We start from the raw sequence: 17,077 nt of genomic DNA, 5'->3' as shown, positions 1-17,077 counted from the left end.
ATACAGTGGCAGGAAAATCCACCGGGGAAATCATGTTAATTCATGGGGATTTTCCCTTCTCCCCTCCAGCAAGTGTTAGAGCCAAAAAATTCAGAATGAGCCTCTGTTAAATATCTCCTGGTTAGGCTAACAAAATGGGTCAGCGTCGGTGAGCCCACTGTCTCCCTAATAATGGGGTTTACAGTTCTCAGCTTCTCTGAAACATGAGAAAAGATGCTTCAGGGCTTAGCTAAAGATGGCAGGTTCATCAGCCTGTGCCCACAAGAAGAGCCGAAGCAGAGAAAAAAAAACAAACAAACCTGTTTCGTCACTATCATCGTTTCTTCCCAGTAGAGATATAACAACCCCACCTCCAAACTTTGCACTGTATCTTGACCATGGTCTAACCAAGCCGCGAAAGACTTTTCACATGACAAAACCACCAAAAATCAGTTCAGTCATTTGTGCGACAGAGAACACACGTGCAGTTTCAAACCCATTCACAAAAAACTGTTGCCACGCTAACTTTCAGCAAAGATTTTTTTAAAAACGAGTAACACCAAAGCTCTGAGAACCAAACGCTACAAACATTGCACCACAATGGAGTCCATTCTTCTCCCCATGCACGTGCATAACCCATTAACATGAATGGGAGTTGAGCTTGAACAGAGAACATTGTAGCCTAGTGTTTTATAGTTCTGAGCTGTGCATGCTTTTTTCCCCTCCCAGATTCGGCCAAGGAGAGCCAAGCTCCCAGAGTGCTGATCTGCCGCTTTCAATATGGATTCTGATTAGCCAATTCACTCCTGGCTATTTTGAAAGATTTTGGTAATTATTCTTCCTCAACTGATATACATCCCTAGTGGATTAGGTCACAACACACTTGTGTACAAACTGATGTAACAGAGATATCTTTAACCAGCTAAATAAAGGCATACCTTCTCAATACAGAAAGCAACTTAACTGGACTCATACATGGAGACTAAGGGCTACTTATTGAAGCAGTCTAGATACAGAAGTGTAACATCCACAAAAAAAAGAACGTTAGAACTTTGAAAGAGAAACTATGCACAGCCATCTGTATGTTAATTAAAAAAAGCTGCACTGTCATACACTTTTGGTTAATTTTGTTTGCTAGTTGTGTAGATCACAACAGTTCCCAAATAGTTACAGTTATACAACAACCGTCTCCGGGAGGCACAAAGGTGATTCAGTCTATGGGATGGAAAGGAGTTGAAAAGGGTAATTTCTCCTGCACATAAAAGAAAGCAGAGCCCTTGTCCGCTCAAGTCAGGCCTATTTGCTTTAGTCATTAGAAATGTACAAAAGTTATTTTTACACACACGGCTAAGAATTGCAGCATAGATGGCTGATTTAGTGCCGATGACTCTAAGCTTCTGAACCCTGGGGTAATGCCACCTACCGTGGCCTGCGTTCTGCTAGAATTTCTAGAGTTATTTGCTTCTTAAACCACCCCCCCCCAAAAAAAAACAAAACTAAACTAAAAAACTCGAACACACACAACCACTCTATGACGACCTGACTTCAGAAAATGCCCTTTTTACTTCCCATATTTAAAACAAGATTTGCTTTACGGACTATGGCCCTGATCCTGCAAACATGTATTTAACATAAGCATGTGAGTAGTACAACTGAAATCAAGCATTTGCAGGACTGGAGCCTATTCTTCTTGTTGCATTAAAGAATATATTATAGAGTTATGAATATAATAATAAAAAAGCTAACATGAGGTTTGACTGTGACACAGAATTCCACCCCCTCCACACCCCCCAAGCTGACAGAAAAACATTTACAATTTAAAAAATATTCTGTATATGATAAGGACTTGGCTAGATCAAGCTCCATTAACAGCTTTAGACCATGTTGGTCTTAAAGCCTGGAAACAGACTGGTGTCATTTAATCTCCTAGATTAAAATCACTTAGCGAATATTGTATTGTTTTACTGTCCTTGCTGTCATTTCAGCATTCAGGGGCCTCACTGGAGTTCTTCTGCTGGGTAGTTTACAAGCTAATGAAACCTAGCACAGGAACAGCTGCCTGAATGTATGTCAAACTGCATCTGGCACCCATCTATCTTCCAGCCATCTAAATTCACCTCTGAAATCATACAAAAGCAGCCGCAGAGCTCCCTGCAGCCACTCCAACACACCAGTCTTTGTCTCATCAAGCCTGTTAAGCAATTTAGTTTTTAATTTGCCTTGTATTTTATAGTGGCAGCTTTTCAAAGGAAGGGGAGAAGTTAAAAAAAAAAAAAAAAAGAGTATGTGTATAGAAAAGAAAGCCTTAAAAAAAGTACTGTCAAGCTCTGACTATCATTAAACCAGTTTTGGCTGAAACTGTATGTTTAGGGGTTTTCCAATGGAGACACTCTGGTGCCTGCAACACCCAGACAGGGAGGGGAGACTGCTATACAATTCTTGAATTGTTGTCATGGCTATTAAATATGCTGTAGTACAAATACCCACCAGGGCTGAAGGTTTTCAGTGCATTGGCTCTGGAGAGGTATAAAAAAATACTGGTATTAACTAGCAGATAATTTACAGTTACAAACACTGAACAGAAGATTAAGGCAGTGTTGGAAAACGGTTATTAAATCCCCCTTATCCCTCACAATTATTTTGCTTAAGTATCTTGTAAGTTAAAAACATTTGACATTTATCTTTAGTGTTCAATTGACTGAATTGCCCTTAGAATTTGGGGAACTACTTTCTGTCCTCCGAGAGCACACACTCACGCATGCACCCCCAGAGCCTTGCAGCTTTATGGCTTGCTACACTTGGGCAAAGATGTCTGCGGCACTGATGCAGACAAGCCACAAGCTGCTGACTAAAACAGGCAAATGAAAAACAAAGTGAGTGAGTGAAAATGAAACTTCTCGTTTCTCCCAATAATAGGGTGTATTTTTCATTTGCGACACAAGCACAATTAAGGGTAATGCTTGCAAAAGCTGCTCAATAGACAAAGTCAGGTACAGCATGGGCAGCAGCCATACAAGTGTCACTGCACGGCCTTCGTCAGTGCACACTGACAGGCAGGCCCACCTCTAGAAGGAAAAGGCCTGGCCCTAGTGTCTGAACACAAACTCTGGGCTGGAGCCAGGAACTCCCCAAGTTCTAATCACCGTTCCCTCTAAGCTATGTGCGTGTGTACACAGATCCTAAACCCCGCGCACATGGCGAAACCCCGCACTCACAATTTGCATAGAAGAAATTTTTTGCGCATACAGCCTGTCAAAAATTAGAGGGAACATTGGTTCTAATCCTGGCTCTGTCTTTCACCCTGAACATGGGCATGTCACTTAGGAATGAATTTTCAAAGCAGCTTGCATGTACATGCAACGGGGCTTGTAGACACATGCTCTTCCGCACACATTGGGGGCATCAGTTTTCAAAGATTTATGTGGGCATCTAGACAGACTGAAAAACTGGACAGCCATTGTGTGCAGCCCACCCCTGGGTCGGCAGAGATTGCAGCTGCATGCACAACAGCGGGATCTTGAAACAGGGGCGTGTGTGCCTTATCCAGCTCACATGCCTGCTTCTCCTCCCTGGGGGCATCGGCAGCTCAGATTGTCATTGTACCACAGGGCCACCAGTAGATGAAGCACCAGGCTGTTTTGACCAGATGCAAACTGAATGTTACAAGCTGCGGAATGAGCAGGAGATGAACTGGATGAATGGGCCAGTCTCCTTAATACACATCTTTCTCAGACTTTGATATTTTCCCAAGAAAAAGATCCTCCTTCCTTGACTGGACCTAGAACCAGCACAGAGCTGCTCAAGTACAGTTTGAATCATTTGCAGTCAATGTCTGAGGGCTGGGGGAGAGGGACACTAGGACAAACTAAGACTACTTTTGCATATAGTCCTCCTCCTATCTATCCATGAATATTTTTTATATGGTGATCACCACCACCGTACTTGAACTGCTTTGGCAGGTCCATGCTCTGCACATTTCCAGGAACCCCCTTTGAAAATTCTATGCATGCCCCTTTCTTCCTTGCATCCCAGATTAAGTATCCAAGGACTTGCACTCATGCAAGTGTTTGAAAATTTGGCACTTCATCACTCAGCCTCACTTCCTCTCCATCTGCAACATGAGGATGCTAATATGTGCTTACCAACCTCAGAGGGGTGTATGGATTAAATCTTGTAAGGCAACTTTGAAGATGAAAAGCGCTATTTCAGTGCTAAGTATTATTCGTTTGGTCTCCATGCCATCCAATCCTATGGCTTCCCAGGTGGGATATGCAACAAGGAGGCCTGTTGAGATGGTGGTCTTGTTGGTATGGAGAACTGTCCACTAGGAAATGGCCTGAGATCAACAACTCATTTTACATAGTTCAATGGGGTGCATCTAAACCAGTCAGCCTAGAGACAGAAAACTCCTGACCCAGCCAGCGGAGCTAGAGAATACTGAATTTTTACAGGGTTCTTCCCTCCCCCATTTATAAATGCGATAATGCCCGAAGTTGAGAGTATTCTCATATGCTGAAGTCACTGCTTTGAGGTGAGGCACTCTTGTGGAATGTTGTTGTATTCTGCTGCATGTCACACAAACAGTTGGCATACATGATGGTCATCCACAGAAGGGGTTTGGGTGTCATCGTTTGATTTGTATCTATGCTGGAAATGTCAATTTCATGTTGCCTCTGTCCTCAAAAAAAGTTTTTTATTATAATTTAGCATCATTGGTATGCTAAGTCCTGCACTGGCAAGTCATCAAAGTCTCAGTCCTAAGGAACGTACAATCTAGAAATACAATGTGCTGGTGAAGGGTGAAGACTGAATGGTGACAAGAAGCAAAGTGACGTGGGAACCCTTTTAACTAGGGTAGAACCTCAGAATTACGAACATCTCGGGAATGGAGGTTGTTCGTAACTCTGAAATGTTTGTAGCTCTGAACAAAACATTACGGTTGTTCTTTCGAAAGTTTACAACTGAACATTGACATAATACAGCTTTGAAACTTTACCATGCAAAAAAAAAAAAATGCTGCTTTCTCTTTATTTTTTTAGTACTTTATGTTTAATACAGTACTGTACTGTTTTGGTTTGTTTTTTTTGGGGGGGGGGAGGGGTCTCTGCTGCTGCCTGATTGAGTACTTCCAGTTCCAAATAAGGTGTGTGGTTGACAGGTCAGTTCGTAACTCTGAGGTTCTACTCTACAAGATTTTACTAGGCCTCATGGAAGAATTATGTTTGCAGAAGGAAGAAGGAGGAGAACAAGAGGGAAGAGTAGCAGACTAGGGCTACAAAGTGAGAGTACTAAGCACAAGGACCCAAGTGGAAGACGACACACTGATGTGAGGGAAGGAAATGAAGGAGTTCTGCAGCTTGGATTGAGTGAAAAGAGATAAGAGAGGTTTAGGGGTCAGAAGCTAAACTGTGTAGGCCTTAACAGTAAAGACAAGGAACTTAAATTCAGTTTGGATGTATGGGTTTTATAGAACAGGATGCTATATTTATGACACTGTACACGGTTACTACTAAACATGTCAAAACCCACATGAAAGAAAACTCCCTTAATTGAGGGTTATGTGTGTGAAAATCCACAAAAGTCCAGGGAGGGAAGCTACTAGTGATCTGAATCTCAAAAGACTTAGAGCTCAGTTTTGGATGATTGTTGTAATGATATCCTTATGGAGGTCCTCCCGCACCAGGCTCCATGCCCACTCCTTTCCCTTCCCCTCCCCCACAAAAAAAGTGGCAGTAAAGCACTGAGAACCTTCAAACATGCTGAACACCTCCCTACCAATCTGGAGTGGCGAATGGGACCGGAGCAGATCACATGCAAAGGAAGCACCCATCTCTCTCGGCTACAGAGCGCCATCGTAATTCCACCCAGAATGTGGTTTCATGACCAGCACGGGAAATTGGTAGGGGGGTTATCTAACACAGGTACAATTTATCCTCTACTGATATATTGCCTTCTGGCAAGTAAATTTATTCCTTAAATGTATCTCTCCCCAAATGACCATTAATTTGGAGAAGCCATGATCAGCATTGTTAAGGACTGTCTCAGGTCATATTTATTTATTAACTGAATAGATATGATCCTGCAATCCCAATTTTGACAATTGAGTATGATGGCAAATGTATTGCCCACAAAGGTTCATCCCTTTAACAGATAGAGGATTATTTAAACAAATACCCTATTTCACATGATGTGCACCACAAAATTAGCTTCCTGACAACTGAAAACTGGGACCCTTTGACAGGTAATTTTCAGCATCCTGTATAAGATTTTATTTGGCATGGATTGATGCATCCTTGATCTCCTTACTTCTTGTTGCTAATTTTACATGACTTAGAGTGACTTTCACTGCCAGAGGTATGGAGCTAGGCACTAGCATCCTGAATGTTTACAGGATATTATAATACACCCTCATACAAAGACCCAGTACCCAGCTAGGCATCTCCACAAAAGATCTAGAGGGCAGGGAAAGAAATATTCTCTCCACGGCCACCCTGCAGAGAATACTTCAACCCAATAACTTTGAAGGAGCTTTCCTTGGCCTCAGTGCATCATCATGGGAGAGGACCTGTGCAGCAGAAGATTCCGTAGGCCTGTCTGTTCCTTGATTCCTACGAAGTCATTGCTCTAGGCGGCTGTGCAGGGAATTCCTGGGCAGCTGTATCTTTGCACCTTGCAGTAGGTCACCTGTCCTGACCCACTGCTCTGTGCTGCTGTGCAGGGGATCCCCTTCAGAGCTGTGATGCAATAAGCATGTAGTGCCTGCGTGGCCCACAAATCCAGTTCCTTCAACTCTCCCTTGCCTTAATGGTTCAGATTCCATGAGACTGCTAAGGAGGCGGATGCTGAATGTGTCCCTTGAGGCATAATTTGGAAGGGTATTACCGTTTAAACAAAAAGTATTTTTAATGGAAAATCCAGAAGACTTTTAATTTAATGGAGTTGTTCTTGTGATGGGTGTTTGTTAGGTGAACCTTACTGTAGGGAAAGAGTTCTCCAAACAGGCCAGCCAAGAACTTACACATCTGGTTATCTATGAATCAGGGCTCGAAAGAAAGTGAATGTGGTCCCAGGGTGGTGCATTTCAGTTCAAGCCACTGCTGAAACAAGCCATGCAGGTAAACAACTAAGAAACCCCATTAACAGTCAACAGGGTCACATATATGATGTTAAAGCGCAGAAACAAACTACAACAAAGTCCATTTATTTATGCAGAAGGGACGAGCGAGCTATCAGCATGCACTTTACAGACAAACAGGAGGCACGCAGGGTGACCAGATGTCCCATTTTTATAGGGAGAGTTCCGTTTTTGGAGACTTTTTCTTATATAGGCGCCTATTACCCCCCATCCCCATCCTGTTTTTTCACAGTTGCTATCTGGTCACCCTAACTAAATACCTGTGGCAAAGAGCTTACATCCTTAGCCGTTTATAAAAAGAGGGAGGTAATGCAAGGGGCAGCAAGTGACTGAGCCGTGAGGTTATTCTGACATTTTGCAAGACAGTGATTATTCATGATCTGTTTTGCTAACACTTCCTTGTGGAGGGGACAAGGATTTACAGGCCTCGTATTTCACAGAGGACTTGTTCTGTGTTAAGGGTGGAGGCCCCTTTGGAGGGGAAGATTCCGATCACAGGGAAGATGGTGCAGAGATGGGAGGGACATAATAAAGCATCTACTTGTGCAGCTTGGGCATGACAAAGATAGCAAACAAAATACCAAGAGCACAGAGCTGGGCTGGGGCTAAACTGTGCAGCCTGAAGGTAAGAATATGCTGCTTAAAACGGGTGGAGAAGGCACTCCAAGCCAGCGAAAGGATTTGAAGAGGGGCTAGACCTGACTAGAACAGCAGGGAGCAGACATGATTTTTGCAGCAGCACTTTGGATGGATTAAAGGGGGCCGAGGTGACAGCCTGGGAGGCCAGGGATGGGGGAGATCGCAGTAGTGCAAGCAAACTACGATCGGGTTTGGACGACGGTGTTAGCAGAGAGAACGGAGCGGAACGAAGGGAGTTTGGAAATGGTCTGGAGAAAATACAGCAGGATTCAGCAACAGCATCGATGGGCGGGAGGGAGTCAAAAAACAACACTGAAGTTGCAAGCCTTTTTTCACAGCGTTAATTCAGCTAAGAAACACGGAATCAAATGGGTCTGAACAATGGACTATTCATTGGGTGTGGGGGGCTGTTGTTCCCTTCAACCAAGTAAACTATTGTCCAGAGATTTTAAATATTTTTTTTTAATTGCAGAGGGTGAATCACTGCCTGATAATTTTGTTCAGAACTGCTGCCCTTACACCCAGTCACAGCACTGTGTGTTCATTACAGGTTTCTGGTGAACATAGGGTAATCACTATCTGTGTGAGTAAATAACCATGACTAAAAAGTGACACCCCCACCCCTGGCATGTGGAAGCGTAGTCAGAGTGATGCACAAAAGGCTGCTAAATTTTAAAATGCAGTTCTACCCTGGAAATTGACTGTGTTTAAATAAATTAAAAAATAAAATAAAGGCACCCTCTTACTCAACAGATGCTTCCTCTGTGGGTCTCATCATCGCTGATCACTTCAACAGCAGGCTTTTTGCTACCACTGCCTTTGGCATTGCAGCTCTAGGAGAATGAGCCGGACTCTGTGTTCTAACTTGTCCATCACCAACAGGTGTTCAGGAAGTTCTATTCAGAGGTTGCTTTCACGGACAGCCATGCAACCCCACTGAAGAGACTGACTGGAACAGAGGGCAGAATTCGGCCTGCAGAATCTTTCTTTCTGATGTCAAGAGCTGGACAGACCCTAGCGTGGCTTTCAGAGCCCATGATGAGGATGTTGGGCTGGCTATTAGAAAAATACATCATTGTGCCTAGAAAGTATGGTGGCTGGCTCTCTCTGAATACTTAAGGTAGGCTTTCTGCTTGCAAAATGAGCACCCTTGGTATGGAAGTCAAAGAGGAACAAGGAACCCCACAGTGACATTTCTACCTTGCAGGTGGGAACCACACTAGTTAGGGGCAAACCTCAGAAGGCTCCGTGCAGATAAACACCTAAGGTCAAACCAGAACATTTAGCCACCACGCTGTCACATCCACAATCACATGGCCTCAGGGGGTGCTCTAAGATGGATGTGTCTCAGCCACAATCCTCCCATGAGCAGCCAGCCCAGCATCCTGGGGAACATGATATCCTGCTTATCCATTCACCACCACCCCAGCCCCTGTGGGTGGCCTCCATGCCTTTGGGGCTAGTATGGGGATGCGGCCCCACCTCCTCTAGGTTCCCAGGAGCATAGGGAGGGACCAGTCCTTGTGCTCTGCAATTGCGAGAGGCATTTGCATCATCTGTACAAGGGGGGAGGAAGGCAAGGCTGCTTGTGCTTCCCTTCCCTGTGCACACACACACGCACAAGGACCTGTCAGTCTGGCCGACCTGTATTCAGGGATTAATAAGGCCAGAAGGCACCATTATGATCTTCTGTGCTGACCTCCTGCATGACACAGGCCACAGAACCTCACAGTTTGTACATCAAGCCCATAACTTGTTTGTGCTATGGCATATCTGTTAGAAAGCAATCCAAGTCTCAATACCACTCTCCCTGAAAGCTTCATGTCTGCAGAACTGTAGTGGAAATCACCTGGGCAAGGGGCTGGCTCAAAGTTTTTAGTATTTCTTGCTTCTGCGGAAGTCAGAAATACCATAAGAAGAGCCTGTCTAGTTGGTATTTCATCACTACTACTTCCACCAGGAACCAGGAGTTACTTCTATGCATTGCTAAAATGATCCTTTTAAGCAAGTCAACCAAACTTCAGACTGTTTAGCTGAAGCTTTGCAGGAGAAAGCTCAGCTCTGTTCTTTTTTTAAAATCCAAACAGCTCTATCCAAGCAGAGTCTTGGGAACACTGGAAATGACAGAACACCACTTCTTACATTTTGTCTTTCACACAGAAATGCTGTGGGCTTCATTTAGCTCTGGAATACACTGCCAGCACAGGGGCCCATCAGAGGAATGTCAGCCTGATTTGGGAGGGGAGGGAATGGGGGGGGGGGAGATTATGCACTATTAAATGCAACTTGTACAAATGTAGTCTGTGCATATTATATATTGCACGTACAGTTTGCACACAAAGAACTCCCCTGTTACACAGGAGAGATGTGAAGGCAGATGAAGTGATAGTATATAAAGCTGTCCAAATCATCTAGGTTACTATTTTCATATACACATTATATATAATTTTATATGGTTTCATATTTAGGGTTAATGTAGTTTACAGAATTTCTTAATACACCAGTCAGACATTGTGAATGACTATGGTTTCGGGACTGACATATTGGAAGTGTCAACTAAGCGCCAAGAAATACACCATTAAAAACACCACTTCAACTCTTCAAAAATTCCCTGGGTAACTGGTTGTGCCTGGAGTCACCCTTTGTGGTCCCTGGCCATGAGTCCCATGGCTTTCCAGGTCCCGCTAACATTGATCTGAGCTTTCATTATAAGCGGGGTGGGGGGCTTCTACCTCTTTTCATTGTGAAAAGAGCCTTCAAAATGTGAATGGAAGGCTAGGGCTGAAAGGACAACAAAACAACTACCCCCCCCAAGTCATTCATAGTCCCAATCACATGGATAATGGTCCATTTAAAATCAGAGAGTTAAATTTGGGTCCCCACCATCCTCTCCCCAAAAGAGCCATCCCACTGGATTACCAAAATAGCTAGGAGTGACCCCAGCTGTGCAGAGAATGCCTGCTTGCAATACTTAGGCTATGCAAAATACACAAAGGCAGATAACTACACTTCCCAGGGCTGCTCTCCTCACAGCCTTGCCAGTATGCCTGCACCACAGATTTTCTTCTGTCACCTACCCACACCGAGGACTTCTCCAATTCCCTCCATCAAAAGGTGCAGAGGGAGAACGATTCACAGGTTGGCTTGCAGAGCCTGGCCTGCCCTTCAGAAGCACTACAATCCCCCCAAAAGCTACTGCTCCCTTCTCCCTCCATGCAGCCACCAACATACAGAAGAGAAGGAATAATGCAGGGGACAGGAGGGATAGGGTCAGGGAAGAGAACTACTGATGGAGGAAAGACCAAGAGAAGGCATAGAGGAGATATGAAGGTGAAGTAAGACAGGTGGCTGAGGGGAGAAGACTGGTGGGTGGAATGAAAGAGAAAAAACAAACACTGAAGTTAAGAATTAGAGGGAGGACATGGCCAATTCAGAAAATAAAAAGGGGGTGGGGGAGACTATTTTATAGACAGAAGAAACCATCAAACATTTTAAAAGGATGAAGTTAGCTTGAGGAAATACACTTACCTTGAAAATGATTACAAGAAAGATATACCAATAGAGAGAGACAAGTGGAGGATAGGAAGAGGATGGGAAAATAAGGAGGGAACAAACACAGAATCAGAGTTATTTTTGCCTTCACTCACACAGGTGCAACTCTCCTTAAAGTTCATGTTTAAATGAGACAGGATTTGGGCCCCATATTTGACAGTCCCAGCAGATAATCTTCAGACTAGGATTAGTGTCCCCCTCCCCCCCAAAAAAAGAATATTTTAAGAATGCCTCTGACAAACCCTCCATCACAAGCAAGGACATGCAGTATCTAGACTATGCTCACCGAGTTTAAAATCAGATTACCAGACTCAAGGTACCAATCCACCCACATTTTCACACATGACCAGTTCAAATTATTTCAGCTGAACATTTTTATTTATCAAAGACATTTTTACTTGTCGGTTAAACATTGTAGTAACAAAATTTCTAAAAAGCATTGCACTGTCCCCTGCGAAACAAAAATAAGGCTCCCCAGTTCACGTACCGGTACTGCGCTTTGCCTCCAAACTCCATGAAAGTCTGGCATGAACTTCCCTTTCAGACATCATACTTCTCAAGGACAGACTTATAGAAAAGATGCACTATTTCCCTTACATCATATGCACATGGACTGAGGGGCAGACGAAAATGGCTGTGTGAATGTCCTGTGTGCTGATGAAGCTGCGAGCAAATGTCTTCGCTCTTTCTGTTGTAATATGATACCTGGCTTTCGTGATCATTCCAGCTCTTGAATTACGAATGGAAAATGTGAAAGCTCTTTCACAGCAAAGGTTTAGGGACAAAAATCTCCATGCTACTTTCTTACATTTGCTTTACGATGGACTTTAACACCTGCGATAGGTACGTGCGTGTGCACACACGCACAGAGATCTGTGTGCAAAGGCCACCAACCACGAAACCTCTCTCTTATACTGTGGTTCTAGTAATGCCTAAGTTTCCCTGAATTTATTTCAAGTGCCATATTTTTAAAGGTGGTCTCCCCAGCTTTGCTGTTGCAAGTTGCAATTTTGTGAATGCAAAAAAAGCATTTAAACAAATAGCTACAACTAGCTAGTTAATGTTGCAAATCAGAGAGTTAGATATCTAACTGCCAATAGCTGCTTCTGCAAAAACTGTTCCTGTAGTTGACTGCAAGAGTAAAATGAGAGGCTGAGTTGAGATCCCTACAAAAATGTTGTTCTACATTAAAAAAAAAAATTAAAAAAAAAATCCCTTCAGTACATGCGTGCAAGCGAATCAAGGCATCTTCATGCACATTTGCTTCTTTATGTACCCTCTCATAGAACTGGAAACTTTAATTCCCTAATAAAGTATATGTTTTGTAAGGATTTACAGTCACTATACTTTGCAATATAAATCTAAATGCTTGGCTTCCACAGACAGTTGTGCATTGGTGAAAGATACTGTGTAGTCGCCTGCTCCAAAGGAGAAACTTTCTTGCTGAGTGTTGTGTTAAAGTGATTTCAGTTAAACAATTATACAAGTTGCCAAGCATTATTGTAACATGCTGCAAGGCTTTTGATGGCAACATGATTTAATAGTTTGGGGGGGCGGCACAGCCCCACAATCCTGCTGAATCCATCATAATAATTCTTGATGTCAGATTACCTTTTTCTAAAGTAATAGCAGCAAAAGTATCTTTTTTCCCCTCTGTTCTGATAGAGCCTTCCCATTTAGGCTCAAGGTCTATAGGAAAACAGGAAAATGGTTCAATATGGGTAAAGAAAACTTGGTAGTTCTTGAGATTAGCATACTGATCGCTTCCTCCTAGAGACAGAGGTTTACGTTTAGCTCAGGAGGCAAATTTCTGCATGCCACACAGGGAAGGAAAAGTAAATTATCAAATGATCATTGGCTAATGATGCACTAAAAGCCACAACTAGTTAATACAGCATCAAGTCAGTCATCTGAAGCCATCAAAAGATGCAAGCAGATTAAATTACAGAAGCAGGGCCAAATTCAGAGGAAGACAAAGATGGTATAATTTCACCTTCTTCCACAAAAGTTTAAGAGCATTCATTTTTCCGTCTGCAGCGTTGTTGTTATAACCATGTTGATCCCAGAATATCAAAGAGCAGGTAGATGTGGTCATCTCTTTTATTGGACCAATTTCTGTTCAGGAAAGAGACAAGCTTTTGAGCTACTCAGAGCTCTTCTTCAGGTCTGGCAGATCTCTTCATTTTTCTGAACAGCTGAGAGATTTCTAAAACTACAGCTACTGTGCATATGGAATTTAGTGAAACCATCATGGATCATCATAAATGTTTACATTTGTCAGTGTGGTGGGAAATAGGAGTTCATTATGGAAATTAATAATGAAAAATAAAAGCCTTCCCTCTGACCTAAACATTAGGGCAAGGGTATCCTAGCCTGCTGGGTCCCAAACTGTGGTTTGTGGAGCGTTGGCTGGTCACATGTTGCTGGCTTTCTCTCTCATTTCCAGCAGCTTCTACAGATGCCAAGACTCTTCATTGCAAAGGAGAGCTGGCAGACTAGTAAAAGCAGCTAGAGGAAAAAGGAGGAGGAGGAAGCAGACTGGCTGTCTCCAATAGGAGCATCGGAGGGCAGAACTGCACTGCCCTCAGGCACCACTAGCATGACTGGAGTGGCTAACCACTGGTAAAGGAATAATAACCGGGGAGAAAGGAATGAGGTAGCAAGATATTTTGTCTTGGGGAGAAGGGGTAGAAGAGGGCCAGGTCACTGGGCAGCATCTTGAGAGAGATGAAGAAGAATGGAGCCAAAGAGAGGAGAAAAGTGTGGTCAAGTAACAGAGAAGCATGTGCAAGAAAGAAGGGAAAATCACAGAGTAGATGGGAGGAGAGGAGAAGAGATGAGTAGACACAGTGTGAGCAACTTCTTTTTCCCCAGATGGGACTGACCAAAATAAAGATGCTAAAATGCTAAAATGTAGACACACTTTCCTAATATTACTTTGCTATGCAGACAGTTGTTGTAGTTGAGATGGTTCACAAGACAAATCTCTTTATTCAGATATGGTCCAAACCATAAAAAACAAAACAAAACAACCAACCCTCATCCCAGTCTCCTAGTGCTAAAGAGTTACACGTTATGCTGTGTCTATCTTCACTGTAGTGCCATGGTAGCAGTTCTGCAGGTAACACAGAAGCAGTCCTATTGCTTGCAGCATGACTTCCCAAATACTCTCACCCCCTGCCTGTGGCCAGGAAAAAGACTTGTCCTGCAGTGTCATTTGCACCTATATCCTAAACTTTACCTGCATCCGTAGCCAGACATCTAAATCTTTGATACCACAGTGCTGGTTTCTGCAAAGCTCTGCTCCTCTAAACTCTGAAGGTTTTTGAACATGGATATATGAACTAAGATTTGCTATTACATAGATTTATAAGAGGTGATTGTCTAGACCCATTTTACATGATTTAGATAAAGAGACATTTTCCGCATTCTAGGGAACATATACTCCTTTTCCTTCTGTATTTATTGGGCCAACCTCTGTGAAATGGGGGAACAGCCAGAAGGCCAATCATGGAAAATTCTTTACAGGCCTGGACAAATATAGCCAGAATCAGGCTCAGACAGGTCTCTGGTGAATGCCAGCTGCTCAGAACACGCTGGACCCAGTTTCTGTGAGCTCTCCTACTGGAACAAAACAAAGCAGACAGATCCCTGCTGAGCACAGGTGCCATGGTGGCAGCATACACAAAGAGGCCATCTTTGAGAGAGCCAGATTCTAGACCACGCACAGCTTTACACACCATAATAACTGGTCCCTTGAATTTTTCCCAGACATAGATTGGCAGCCAAAGTAAAGTATGGAGGACAGGTGTAAGATGCTCCGGCCAACATGCCCTCTTCCCAAGGTGGGCAGCTGTGTTCTACAATAGCAGCTCTTCTGGGACAGGCCCAGACAGACAGAGTGCCCTGCCGTAGTCTGGCCTTCAGAAAGAGAGGCAAGACCGCATTTGACAGAAAATGTTGCAAAATGTTGGCAGGCCAAAAGATGAAGAGGGGCATGTCCTGGGTCACTAGAGAGCGGGAATCCAATAGAAGTGACTGTGATTCCCTTTGATAACAGGTAGGCAGATAAATCTGGGAGTGCACTCAGTGACCCTGCAAATTTCTCAAAACTTTCTCCTCTGCCAACACGCTTCACCTCTCTCTTACCTGGGCGGTGCCAAAGCCCACTAGATTTCACGCAAGTCACCATCTCCATCAGACACTCCACTTAGGTAGGTGCCTTAGGCAGACACTAAGTGAGCAGGGAAAAGCTAAAACTGGGCCTGATGGGATGGGGACAGAAAGAGGAACGTTGTCAGTATATCGATAACACCTCAGCATGTTCACACATACACATCAGCAAGAGAGCAAGACCAAACCCTTCAGGACTCCAAACAAAGTATCCTCATGGCACAGGATGGTAAAAATGTCCCATGCTGCAATTACATTTCCTTTAATGCATGGCCTCTACACACCCCTCTCCTGCTTCATCTGTCACAGTTCATTAGAAACTCACAGTGACCTGCTAGGATGATTCAGGGAGAGGGGCCCTTTTGGGCCTAGAGGATGATTGTGGACAATGGATTCATAGTGTCCCACTAGGAAACACCCTGGTCTAGAGGCAGCATGTCCTAAACTCACTAGGACCCATCAGTCTTCAAGAGCAGACCATCACAGCAGGCCCTCTGCAGGGTCAGAAGGCTGGAAAGGCTTTTAGCTTGGGCTGGAAGAGATGGTGCTCAGATCACGCAAGTTCCTTATACCCCCAGCATCATACTGTAAAAGTCAGGTCCAGAGCGTATCCACTTCCACAATTAGAATCAACAGTCACACAGGGTGACCTCAAGAGTGACATGAAAGTCATAAGATGCCAGGTCACTGAGCTAAATATATTGTCTGCACAAAGCCCTCCAGGACAACCAGTCTTGGTGACACCAGTACAAGCACCAGTCTGCCAGCTTAAATAGGAAGCCTGTAAGGGGCAGGGGTATGCACCAATAAGATGCCCAGCAGATTGTCACAGGAGTTGCACTTAAACAGCAACTTCAATCTTGGTATGAGGCATTTTCTACATGTAGGGGCCAGATGGACAAAGCAATAGAAAAGGGACGGTGCTGTGAAGGAGTTGGTCTACTTGTAGTTCATCTGCAGAACGACCTTTAAAACAATATGAATGTATTTTATCAGGCCATTTCATGCCAGGATATTTAGAATTGCCGCTGGGGACTGGAATCTTGTAGACACATCAGACCAACAAAGTGCTTGGGGGTTTTTTATAAAAACCACTGTTGTGTCAAGGTTATATTGTTTGAAAACAGTTCAAAACATGCAGTTTCAAATCACGGTTTATTTGTAAACTGTGTATATCAAAAGAAAAAAAAACCCAGAGCTTTGGAAATTTCATAGATCTACGCAACACGAACACAATGGTCAGCAGGATTTACTGCATTCGGAAGAATACTTGGAAGCACTGGGTGGGGTGCCCCAACATATGCTGACCACTGCTACTGAGGGATGTAAAATAAAAGTGAGGCCAGGAAATGGGTGGGGAGGGGCAAATAGTGAATGACATGGCCATGGTCAGGAAATGCGCTTGGCAAGAGGTGTGGAAAACAGAGCTTTACAGGAGTAAAACAACCACCACAAAACAGAAGGAGGAGGAGGAGAATTGCCAGCTATGGAGAATTGGGAATGGTGCCATTTGACGGCACATTATGACCAGCAGTTGCTTGGTGCTGGTTAAGGCCTGGTATCATGTGATCTGTGCTCAGATAAAAGGGAGTAAAGGAA

The 17,077-nt window shown here is 43.8% G+C and overlaps 1 protein-coding gene across 6 annotated transcripts in view; it reads right to left on the bottom strand.

Moving 5' to 3' along the window:
- Nucleotides 1-17,077, bottom strand: part of SERTAD2 (SERTA domain containing 2) — a 183,153-nt gene that overhangs the window by 44,656 nt on the left and 121,420 nt on the right. The window contains exon 1 of one of the 6 annotated variants that reach the window (XM_073339478.1): nucleotides 11,793-13,084. The exons of the other annotated variants lie outside the window; for them this stretch is intronic. Coding sequence (XP_073195579.1) covers nucleotides 11,793-11,821 — 29 coding nt within the window. The 5' untranslated portion in view covers nucleotides 11,822-13,084. Of the gene's footprint in view, nucleotides 1-11,792; nucleotides 13,085-17,077 lie in introns of those variants that run through there. 6 annotated transcript variants of the gene reach the window in all.

The sequence above is a fragment of the Lepidochelys kempii genome, chromosome 3 (assembly GCF_965140265.1).
Source record: "Lepidochelys kempii isolate rLepKem1 chromosome 3, rLepKem1.hap2, whole genome shotgun sequence".
Taxonomy (NCBI): Eukaryota; Metazoa; Chordata; order Testudines; family Cheloniidae; genus Lepidochelys; species Lepidochelys kempii.
The sequence above is the reverse complement of the archived record's forward strand: the minus strand, read 5'-3'. Positions and strand labels throughout refer to the sequence as shown.